This window comes from Ischnura elegans, chromosome 8 (genome assembly GCF_921293095.1).
Source record: "Ischnura elegans chromosome 8, ioIscEleg1.1, whole genome shotgun sequence".
NCBI classification, from domain to species: domain Eukaryota; kingdom Metazoa; phylum Arthropoda; class Insecta; order Odonata; family Coenagrionidae; genus Ischnura; species Ischnura elegans.
This window is the reverse complement of record NC_060253.1, coordinates 19,512,455-19,524,714: the sequence shown is the minus strand read 5'-3', so window position 1 is coordinate 19,524,714 and position 12,260 is coordinate 19,512,455. Positions and strand designations below refer to the sequence as shown.

The following is a 12,260-nucleotide window of genomic DNA, read 5'->3' as shown; positions in this document are numbered from 1 at the left end:
GGTACCATCATCTCCATGAAATCCTGTTGGGCACTCGCATTTCCCTACCTCATCTGTGCTGCTGCTGCATTTTGAATCCTGGATATTCTCGCACCCAACTCCGTTTTTACATTTACCGCCCAAGACTTCCGATCCTGAGTGAAAAAGAATTTTTTGAGGAAATTAAATTTTTTTGATTTTCTACAAAATTCGTCTGCCTCTGTCCACTATTATCGCAATGTAACCTCTTTCTTTTTCCGAGAAAAATATGGCTGAGTCTAGGAAAGGAAGAATTTCGTCTAAAATATATTGGTTTTTTGAAGAAGTCCACATGATATGCTCGGTAGATACTCGTGTTGTGGCTCAGGACAATAGATCCGTTAACATGCCGAGGTATAAAAATTAAAATGAGTTAGCGAGAAGAGCTGATTCGTAAAGTAAGCTTTTCGAAAGAAATTTAGACCTATTTTGTTCGAACAATGATATGTGTTAATTTAAATTATACAGTAATTTCAAGGTGAAGCTTCTCGGAGAACGTGTAATACTTGAAGGCTTATAAGATATATATTGATGTACGATTGACGGAGATATTGGCGAATGTGACAGTCCAATAGGTCCGTTTGAAAACGTTGCTGATCAGTAGCATTTTTTCCAGCAATTATGATGTATCGAGGACAGCAGCGAAGGTTTTATAGGTAGGTTATAAAGATTCAGGGTTTTTTTAGCTTGTATCTGGGCTGATAATTCAATTGTATTTCATAGTCATAAAAAGCTAATGCATTTTTGTGGTTAGCGTCATAACAATCGAAGAGGAATAAAGCACGGCATTGTGTTGTAGCGGGAAATCTGAATTCCGTTAAAATACAAGCATCTTCATATTGATTAGGGTGGAGACGATTTGATGGCTTCGTCGTACCTGGTATCACGACATTGATTCAATGACAGTCGTCTTACATTCCCTATATGGCAGGTGTAACGTTATAGGTGTAAAAATGGTGACTCATCTCCACTAACGCAGTACAAAACAGGTCACACGGTATCGCTTTGGATTATTTGTCAGAAGATTCATGTTTCAAGGAAATAACTAGGCGTAAGAATAAGTAGTGTAAGTGCTGGGAATTTTGAATGGTATTGCTAGTGAAAGTGCAATCGCTTCTCAATTTGTGGAACATAGTGAAAAATCAACGAAATGGGATGGTTTCCAAAGTATAAACTCTAAAATTCCTCACCTTCGACACAGTTGAGATTATCGTCGGGTTTAAATTTATCAATGCATGTGCAGAATCCCGCCCCGGTGGCAGAGGAACATTTTGTGTTTCCCTTGCAGGTTTTGTCGGCTGTGCATGTATCTCCGACCATGGAATCTGCATCTGTTAAATGGTAGAGAATGGTGTTCACGATTAAAATCAATTACATCATTGTGTTGAAGAGAAACGGTATTATATTATATTTTGGCTCATGCTCTTGTGCGGGGTGGGAAGGTTTGGCAGTGATGTAGACAACTCACCTGTAATGATTCAACGAGTGGAATGAGATGAATGGAATGGCGTTTGAATCCGTTTGAAATTATCCCTTGTATTGAAGTGCGTAATTTGGCAGAGAAATCAATCGATCAAGTACATTCGAAAATATTTTGTTACTTTACAGATGAAATGCGAGGAATGAGCACGTAAGAAAATTTATCAATAGTTAGCTATTGTGGCAAGATAGCGATCAAGGATATGCTTCTTTTGATAATAAAACTTTTATGTGATGATTTTAATGATGACATCGGGAAGTGGAATGGTAAGGTTGTGATGCGTGATTACTTATGTGACATACCTTTCGTGCACGTTGAGGTACCATCATCTCCATGAAATCCTGTTGGGCACTCGCATTTCCCTACCTCATCTGTGCTGCTGCTGCATTTTGAATCCTGGATATTCTCGCACCCAACTCCGTTTTTACATTTACCGCCCAAGACTTCCGCTCCTGAGTGAAAAAGAATTTTTTTGAGGAAATTAAATTTTTTTGATTTTCTACAAAATTCGTATGCCTCTGTCCACTGTTATCGCGATGTATCGTCTTTGTTTTTCCGTGAAATATAAGGCTATGAGTCTAGGAAAAGTAGAATTTCGTCTAAAATATATTGGTTTTTTGAAGAAGTCCACATGATATGCTCGGTAGATACTCGTGTTGTGGCTTAGGACAATAGATCTGTAAACATGCCGAGGTATAAAAATTAAAATGAGGTAGCGAAAAGAGCCGATTCGTTAAGTAAGCTTTTCGTAAGAAATTTTCACCTATTTTGTGCGAACAATGATATGTGTTAATTTAAATTATAAAGTAATTTCAAGGTTAAGCGGCTCGGAGAACGTGTAATACTTTAAGGCTTATAAGAAATATATTGATGTATGATCGACGGAGATATTGGCGAATGTGACAGTCCAATAAGCACGGTTGAAAACGTTGCTGATATGTAGCATTTTTTCCAGCAATTATGATGTTCCGGGGACAGCAGCGAAGGTTTTATAGATAGGTTATAAAGATTCAGGGTTTTATTAGCTTGTACCCGGGCTGATAATTCAATTGTATTTGCATTTCGTTAAGTTAGCTTTTCGAAAGAAATTTAGACCTATTTTGTTCGAACAATGATATGCGTTAATTTAAATTATACAGTAATTTCAAGGTTAAGCGTGTCGGAGAACGTGTATTACTTTAAGGCTTATAAGAAATATATTGATGTACGATCCACGGAGATATTGGCGAATGTGACAGTCCAATAGGTACGGTTGAAAACATTGCTGATTAGAAGCATTTTTTCCAGCAATTATGGTGTATCGAGGACAGCAGCGATGGTTTTATAGATAGGTTATAAATATTCAGGGTATTTTTAGCTTGTATATGAGCTGATAATTCAAATGTATTTGCATAGTCATAAAAAGCAAATCCATGTTTGTGGTTAGCGTCATAACAATCGATGAGGAATAAAGCACGGCATTGTGTTGTAGCGGGAAATCTGAATTCCGTTAAAATACAAGCATCTTCATATTGATTAGGGTGGAGGCGATTTGATGGCGTCGTCGTACCTGGTATCACGACATTGATCCAATGACAGTCGTCTTACATTTCCTATTTGGCAGGTGTAACGTTATAGGTGTAAAAATGGTGACTCATTTCCACTAACGCAGTACAAAAAAGGTCACACGATATCGCTTTGGATTATTTGTCAGACGATTCATGTTTCAAGGAAATAACTAGGCGAAAGAATAAGTAGTGTAAGTGCAGGGAATTCAGAATCGTATTGCGAGTGAAAGTGCAATCGCTTCTCAATTTGGGGAGCATAGTGAAAAATCAACTAAATGGGATGGGTTCATAGTATAAACTCTAAAATTCCTCACCTTCGACACAGTTGAGATTATCGTCGGGTTTAAATTTATCAATGCATGTGCAGAATCCCGCCCCTGTGGCAGAGGAACATTTTGTGTTTCCGTTGCAGGTTTTTTCGGCTGTGCATGTATCTCCGACCATGGAATCTGCAAATGTTAAATGGTAGAGAATGGTGTTCACGATAAAAATCAATTACATGAATGTATTGATGAGAGACGGTAATATATTATATTTTGGCTGGTGCTCTTGTGCAGGGTGGGAAGGTTGTGGCAGTGTTGTAGACAACTCACCCGTAATGATTCAACGAGTCGAATGAGATGAATGGAATGGCGTTTGAATCCGTTTGAAATTATCCCTTGTATTGAAGTGCGTAATTTGGCAGAGAAATCAATCGATCAAGTACATTCGAAAATATTTTGTTACTTTACAGATGAAATGCGAGGAATGAGCACATAAGTAAATTTATCAATAGTTAGCTATTGTGGCAAGATGGCGATCAAGGATATGCTTCTTTTGATAATAAAACTTTTATGTGATGATTTTAATGATGACATCGGGAAGTGGAATGGTAAGGTTGTGATGCGTGATTACTTATGTGACATACCTTTCGTGCACGTTGAGGTACCATCATCTCCATGAAATCCTGTTGGGCACTCGCATTTCCCTACCTCATCTGTGCTGCTGCTGCATATTGAATCCTGGATATTCTCGCACCCAACTCCGTTTTTACATTTACCGCCCAAGACTTCCGCTCCTGAGTGAAAAAGAATTTTTTGAGGAAATTAAATTTTTTTGATTTTCTACAAAATTCGTATGCCTCTGTCCACTGTTATCGCGATGTATCGTCTTTCTTTTTCCGAGAAATATAAGGCTATGAGTCTAGGAAAAGAAGAATTTCGTCTAAAATATATTGGTTTTTTGAATAAGTCCACATGATATGCTCGGTAGATACTTGAGCTGTGGCGTAGGACAATAGATCTGTAAACATGCCGAGGTATAAAAATTAAAATGAGGTAGCGAGAAGAGCCGACTCGTAAAGTAAGCTTTTCGTAAGAAATTTTGACCTATTTTGTTCGAACAATGATATGCGTTAATTTAAATTATACAGTAATTTCAAGGTTAAGCGTCTCGGAGAACGTGTAATACTTTAAGGCTTATAAGAAATATATTGATGTACGTTCCACGGAGATATTGGCGAATGTGACAGTCCAATAGGTCCGTTTGAAAACGTTGCTGATCAGTAGCATTTTTTCCAGCAATTATGATGTTTCGAGGGCGGCAGCGAAGGTTTTATAGATAGGTTATAAAGATTCAATGTTTAATTAGCTTGTATCTGGGCTGATAATTCAATTGTATTTGCATAGTCATAAATAGCTAATGCATTTTTGTGGATAGCATCATAACAATCGAAGAGGAATAAAGCACGGCATTGTGTTGTAGCGGGAAATCTGAATTCCGTTAAAATACAAGCATCTTCATATTGATTAGGGTGGAGGCGATTTGATGGCTTCGTCGTACCTGGTATCACGACATTGATCCAATGACAGTCGTCTTACATTTCCTATTTGGCAGGTGTAACGTTATAGGTGTAAAAATGGTGACTCATATCCACTAACGCAGTACAAAAAAGGTCACACGATATCGCTTTGGATTATTTGTCAGACGATTCATGTTTCAAGGAAATAACTAGGCGAAAGAATAAGTAGTGTAAGTGCAGGGAATTCAGAATCGTATTGCGAGTGAAAGTGCAATCGCTTCTCAATTTGGGGAGCATAGTGAAAAATCAACTAAATGGGTTGGGTTCATAGTATAAACTCTAAAATTCCTCACCTTCGACACAGTTGAGATTATCGTCGGGTTTAAATTTATCAATGCATGTGCAGAATCCCGCCCCTGTGGCAGAGGAACATTTTGTGTTTCCGTTGCAGGTTTTTTCGGCTGTGCATGTATCTCCGACCATGGAATCTGCAAATGTTAAATGGTAGAGAATGGTGTTCACGATAAAAATCAATTACATGAATGTATTGATGAGAGACGGTAATATATTATATTTTGGCTCGTGCTCTTGTGCAGGGTGGGAAGGTTGTGGCAGTGATGTAGACAACTCACCCGTAATGATTCAACGAGTCGAATGAGATGAATGGAATGGCGTTTGAATCCGTTTGAAATTATCCCTTGTATTGAAGTGCGTAATTTGGCAGAGAAATCAATCGATCAAGTACATTCGAAAATATTTTGTTACTTTACAGATGAAATGCGAGGAATGAGCACATAAGTAAATTTATCAATAGTTAGCTATTGTGGCAAGATGGCGATCAAGGATATGCTTCTTTTGATAATAAAACTTTTATGTGATGATTTTAATGATGACATCGGGAAGTGGAATGGTAAGGTTGTGATGCGTGATTACTTATGTGACATACCTTTCGTGCACGTTGAGGTACCATCATCTCCATGAAATCCTGTTGGGCACTCGCATTTCCCTACCTCATCTGTGCTGCTGCTGCATTTTGAATCCTGGATATTCTCGCACCCAACTCCGGTTTTACATTTACCGCCCAAGACTTCCGCTCCTGAGTAAAAAGAATTTTTTGAGGAAATGAAATTTTTTTGATTTTCTACAAAATTCGTATGCCTCTGTCCACTGTTATCGCGATGTATCGTCTTTCTTTTTCCGAGAAATATAAGGCTATGAGTCTAGGAAAAGTAGAATTTCGTCTAAAATATATTGGTTTTTTGAAGAAGTCCACATGATATGCTCGGTAGATACTCGTGTTGTGGCTTAGGACAATAGATCCGTTAACATGCCGAGGTATAAAAATTAAAATGAGTTAGCGAGAAGAGCCGATTCGTAAAGTTAGCTTTTCGAAAGAAATTTAGACCTATTTTGTTCGAACAATGATATGCGTTAATTTAAATTATACAGTAATTTCAAGGTTAAGCTTCTCGGAGAACGTGTAATACTTTAAGGCTTATAAGAAAATTAATTGATGTACGATCCACGGAGATATTGCCGAATGTTACAGTCCAATAGGTACGGTTGAAAACGTTGCTGATTAGAAGCATTTTTTCCAGCAATTATGGTGTATCGAGGACAGCAGCGATGGTTTTATAGATAGGTTATAAATATTCAGGGTATTTTTAGCTTGTATATGAGCTGATAATTCAATTGTATTTGCATAGTCATAAAAAGCGAATGCATTTTTGTGGTTAGCGTCATAACAATCGATGAGGAATAAAGCACGGCATTGTGTTGTAGCGGGAAATCTTAATTCCGTTAAAATACAAGCATCTTCATATTGATTAGGGTGGAGGCGATTTGATGGCTTCGTCGTACCTGGTATCACGACATTGATCCAATGACAGACGTCTTACATTCCCTATTTGGCAGGTTGTAACGTTATAGGTGTAATAATGGTGACTCATTTCCACTAACGCAGTACAAGAAAGGTCACACGGTATCGCTTTGGATTATTTGTCAGAAGATTCATGTTTCAAGGGAATAACCAGGCGAAAGAATACGTAGTGTAGGTGCCGGGAATTTTAATCGTATTGCGAGTGAAAGTGCAATCGCCTCTCAATTTGGGGAGCATACTGAAAAATCAACGAAATAGGATGGTTTCCAAAGTATAATCTCTAAAATTTCTCACCTTCGACACAGTTGAGGTTATCGTCGGGTTTAAATTTATCAATGCATGTGCAGAATCCCGCCCCGGTGGCAGAGGAACATTTTGTGTTTCCCTTGCAGGTTTTTTCGGCTGTGCATGTATCTCCGACCATGGAATCTGCAAATGTTAAATGGTAGAGAATGGTGTTCACGATAAAAATCAATTACATGAATGTATTGATGAGAGACGGTAATATATTATATTTTGGCTCGTGCTCTTGTGCAGGGTGGGAAGGTTGTGGCAGTGATGTAGACAACTCACCCGTAATGATTCAACGAGTGGAATGAGATGAATGGAATGGCGTTTGAATCCGTTTGAAATTATCCCTTGTATTGAAGTGCGTAATTTGGCAGAGAAATCAATCGCTCAAGTACATTCGAAAATATTTTGTTACTTTACAGATGAAATGCGAGGAATGAGCACATAAGTAAATTTATCAATAGTTAGCTATTGTGGCAAGATGGCGATCAAGGATATGCTTCTTTTGATAATAAAACTTTTATGTGATGATTTTAATGATGACATCGGGAAGTGGAATGGTAAGGTTGTGATGCGTGATTACTTATGTGACATACCTTTCGTGCACGTTGAGGTACCATCATCTCCATGAAATCCTGTTGGGCACTCGCATTTCCCTACCTCATCTGTGCTGCTGCTGCATATTGAATCCTGGATATTCTCGCACCCAACTCCGTTTTTACATTTACCGCCCAAGACTTCCGCTCCTGAGTGAAAAAGAATTTTTTGAGGAAATTAAATTTTTTTGATTTTCTACAAAATTCGTATGCCTCTGTCCACTGTTATCGCGATGTATCGTCTTTCTTTTTCCGAGAAATATAAGGCTATGAGTCTAGGAAAAGAAGAATTTCGTCTAAAATATATTGGTTTTTTTAATAAGTCCACATGATATGCTCGGTAGATACTTGAGCTGTGGCGTAGGACAATAGATCTGTAAACATGCCGAGGTATAAAAATTAAAATGAGGTAGCGAGAAGAGCCGACTCGTAAAGTAAGCTTTTCGTAAGAAATTATGACCTATTTTGTTCGAACAATGATATGCGTTAATTTAAATTATACAGTAATTTCAAGGTTAAGCGTCTCGGAGAACGTGTAATACTTTAAGGCTTATAAGAAATATATTGATGTACGTTCCACGGAGATATTGGCGAATGTGACAGTCGAATAGGTCCGTTTGAAAACGTTGCTGATCAGTAGCATTTTTTCCAGCAATTATGATGTTTCGAGGACGGCAGCGAAGGTTTTATAGATAGGTTATAAAGATTCAGGGTTTAATTAGCTTGTATCTGGGCTGATAATTCAATTGTATTTGCATAGTCATAAATAGCTAATGCATTTTTGTGGATAGCGTCATAACAATCGAAGAGTAATAAAGCACGGCATTGTGTTGTAGCGGGAAATCTGAATTCCGTTAAAATACAAGCATCTTCATATTGATTAGGGTGGAGGCGATTTGATGGCGTCGTCGTACCTGGTATCACGACATTGATCCAATGACAGTCGTCTTACATTTCCTATTTGGCAGGTGTAACGTTATAGGTGTAAAAATGGTGACTCATTTCCACTAACGCAGTACAAAAAAGGTCACACGATATCGCTTTGGATTATTTGTCAGACGATTCATGTTTCAAGGAAATAACTAGGCGAAAGAATAAGTAGTGTAAGTGCAGGGAATTCAGAATCGTATTGCGAGTGAAAGTGCAATCGCTTCTCAATTTGGGGAGCATACTGAAAAATCAACTAAATGGGATGGGTTCATAGTATAAACTCTAAAATTCCTCACCTTCGACACAGTTGAGATTATCGTCGGGTTTAAATTTATCAATGCATGTGCAGAATCCCGCCCCTGTGGCAGAGGAACATTTTGTGTTTCCGTTGCAGGTTTTTTCGGCTGTGCATGTATCTCCGACCATGGAATCTGCAAATGTTAAATGGTAGAGAATGGTGTTCACGATAAAAATCAATTACATGAATGTATTGATGAGAGACGGTAATATATTATATTTTGGCTCGTGCTCTTGTGCAGGGTGGGAAGGTTGTGGCAGTGATGTAGACAACTCACCCGTAATGATTCAACGAGTCGAATGAGATGAATGGAATGGCGTTTGAATCCGTTTGAAATTATCCCTTGTATTGAAGTGCGTAATTTGGCAGAGAAATCAATCGATCAAGTACATTCGAAAATATTTTGTTACTTTACAGATGAAATGCGAGGAATGAGCACATAAGTAAATTTATCAATAGTTAGCTATTGTGGCAAGATGGCGATCAAGGATATGCTTCTTTTGATAATAAAACTTTTATGTGATGATTTTAATGATGACATCGGGAAGTGGAATGGTAAGGTTGTGATGCGTGATTACTTATGTGACATACCTTTCGTGCACGTTGAGGTACCATCATCTCCATGAAATCCTGTTGGGCACTCGCATTTCCCTACCTCATCTGTGCTGCTGCTGCATATTGAATCCTGGATATTCTCGCACCCAACTCCGTTTTTACATTTACCGCCCAAGACTTCCGCTCCTGAGTGAAAAAGAATTTTTTGAGGAAATTAAATTTTTTTGATTTTCTACAAAATTCGTATGCCTCTGTCCACTGTTATCGCGATGTATCGTCTTTCTTTTTCCGAGAAATATAAGGCTATGAGTCTAGGAAAAGAAGAATTTCGTCTAAAATATATTGGTTTTTTTAATAAGTCCACATGATATGCTCGGTAGATACTTGAGCTGTGGCGTAGGACAATAGATCTGTAAACATGCCGAGGTATAAAAATTAAAATGAGGTAGCGAGAAGAGCCGACTCGTAAAGTAAGCTTTTCGTAAGAAATTATGACCTATTTTGTTCGAACAATGATATGCGTTAATTTAAATTATACAGTAATTTCAAGGTTAAGCGTCTCGGAGAACGTGTAATACTTTAAGGCTTATAAGAAATATATTGATGTACGTTCCACGGAGATATTGGCGAATGTGACAGTCGAATAGGTCCGTTTGAAAACGTTGCTGATCAGTAGCATTTTTTCCAGCAATTATGATGTTTCGAGGACGGCAGCGAAGGTTTTATAGATAGGTTATAAAGATTCAGGGTTTAATTAGCTTGTATCTGGGCTGATAATTCAATTGTATTTGCATAGTCATAAATAGCTAATGCATTTTTGTGGATAGCGTCATAACAATCGAAGAGTAATAAAGCACGGCATTGTGTTGTAGCGGGAAATCTGAATTCCGTTAAAATACAAGCATCTTCATATTGATTAGGGTGGAGGCGATTTGATGGCGTCGTCGTACCTGGTATCACGACATTGATCCAATGACAGTCGTCTTACATTTCCTATTTGGCAGGTGTAACGTTATAGGTGTAAAAATGGTGACTCATTTCCACTAACGCAGTACAAAAAAGGTCACACGATATCGCTTTGGATTATTTGTCAGACGATTCATGTTTCAAGGAAATAACTAGGCGAAAGAATAAGTAGTGTAAGTGCAGGGAATTCAGAATCGTATTGCGAGTGAAAGTGCAATCGCTTCTCAATTTGGGGAGCATAGTGAAAAATCAACTAAATGGGATGGGTTCATAGTATAAACTCTAAAATTCCTCACCTTCGACACAGTTGAGATTATCGTCGGGTTTAAATTTATCAATGCATGTGCAGAATCCCGCCCCTGTGGCAGAGGAACATTTTGTGTTTCCCTTGCAGGTTTTTTCGGCTGTGCATGTATCTCCGACCATGGAATCTGCAAATGTTAAATGGTAGAGAATGGTGTTCACGATAAAAATCAATTACATGAATGTATTGATGAGAGACGGTAATATATTATATTTTGGCTCGTGCTCTTGTGCAGGGTGGGAAGGTTGTGGCAGTGATGTAGACAACTCACCTGTAATGATTCAACGAGTGGAATGAGATGAATGGAATGGCGTTTGAATCCGTTTGAAATTATCCCTTGTATTGAAGTGCGTAATTTGGCAGAGAAATCAATCGCTCAAGTACATTCGAAAATATTTTGTTACTTTACAGATGAAATGCGAGGAATGAGCACATAAGTAAATTTATCAATAGTTAGCTATTGTGGCAAGATGGCGATCAAGGATATGCTTCTTTTGATAATAAAACTTTTATGTGATGATTTTAATGATGACATCGGGAAGTGGAATGGTAAGGTTGTGATGCGTGATTACTTATGTGACATACCTTTCGTGCACGTTGAGGTACCATCATCTCCATGAAATCCTGTTGGGCACTCGCATTTCCCTACCTCATCTGTGCTGCTGCTGCATTTTGAATCCTGGATATTCTCGCACCCAACTCCGTTTTTACATTTACCGCCCAAGACTTCCGCTCCTGAGTGAAAAAGAATTTTTTGAGGAAATTAAATTTTTTTGATTTTCTACAAAATTCGTATGCCTCTGTCCACTGTTATCGCGATGTATCGTCTTTCTTTTTCCGAGAAATATAAGGCTATGAGTCTAGGAAAAGAAGAATTTCGTCTAAAATATATTGGTTTTTTGAATAAGTCCACATGATATGCTCGGTAGATACTTGAGCTGTGGCGTAGGACAATAGATCTGTAAACATGCCGAGGTATAAAAATTAAAATGAGGTAGCGAGAAGAGCCGACTCGTAAAGTAAGCTTTTCGTAAGAAATTTTGACCTATTTTGTTCGAACAATGATATGCGTTAATTTAAATTATACAGTAATTTCAAGGTTAAGCGTCTCGGAGAACGTGTAATACTTTCAGGCTTATAAGAAATATATTGATGTACGATCCACGGAGATATTGGCGAATGTGACAGTCCAATAGGTCCGTTTGAAAACGTTGCTGATCAGTAGCATTTTTTCCAGCAATTATGATGTTTCGAGGACGGCAGCGAAGGTTTTATAGATAGGTTATAAAGATTCAAAGTTTAATTAGCTTGTATCTGGGCTGATAATTCAATTGTATTTGCATAGTCATAAATAGCTAATGCATTTTTGTGGGTAGCGTCATAACAATCGAAGAGGAATAAAGCACGGCATTGTGTTGTAGCGGGAAATCTGAATTCCGTTAAAATACAAGCATCTTCATATTGATTAGGGTGGAGGCGATTTGATGGCTTCGTCGTACCTGGTATCACGACATTGATCCAATGACAGTCGTCTTACATTCCCTATTTGGCAGGTTTAACGTTATAGGTGTAAAAATGGTGACTCATTTCCACTAACGCAGTACAAAAAAGGTCAC

The 12,260-nt window shown here is 38.1% G+C and overlaps 1 protein-coding gene across 4 annotated transcripts in view; it reads right to left on the bottom strand.

The window, feature by feature from the left end:
* The window catches only part of LOC124163660 (multiple epidermal growth factor-like domains protein 6), a 51,760-nt gene that overhangs the window by 35,519 nt on the left and 3,981 nt on the right, over positions 1–12,260 (bottom strand). For 3 of the 4 annotated variants that reach the window (XM_046540716.1, XM_046540719.1, XM_046540718.1), the window contains exons 6-17: positions 11,230–11,379; positions 10,637–10,771; positions 9,411–9,560; positions 8,818–8,952; positions 7,592–7,741; positions 6,999–7,133; positions 5,772–5,921; positions 5,179–5,313; positions 3,953–4,102; positions 3,360–3,494; positions 1,801–1,950; positions 1,209–1,349 (exon numbers count right to left, since the gene is read on the bottom strand). In XM_046540716.1, coding sequence (XP_046396672.1) covers positions 1,209–1,349; positions 1,801–1,950; positions 3,360–3,494; positions 3,953–4,102; positions 5,179–5,313; positions 5,772–5,921; positions 6,999–7,133; positions 7,592–7,741; positions 8,818–8,952; positions 9,411–9,560; positions 10,637–10,771; positions 11,230–11,379 — 1,716 coding nt within the window. The remainder of the gene's footprint in view (positions 1–1,208; positions 1,350–1,800; positions 1,951–3,359; positions 3,495–3,952; positions 4,103–5,178; positions 5,314–5,771; positions 5,922–6,998; positions 7,134–7,591; positions 7,742–8,817; positions 8,953–9,410; positions 9,561–10,636; positions 10,772–11,229; positions 11,380–12,260) is intronic. The other variant, XM_046540717.1, reaches the window with a different exon arrangement.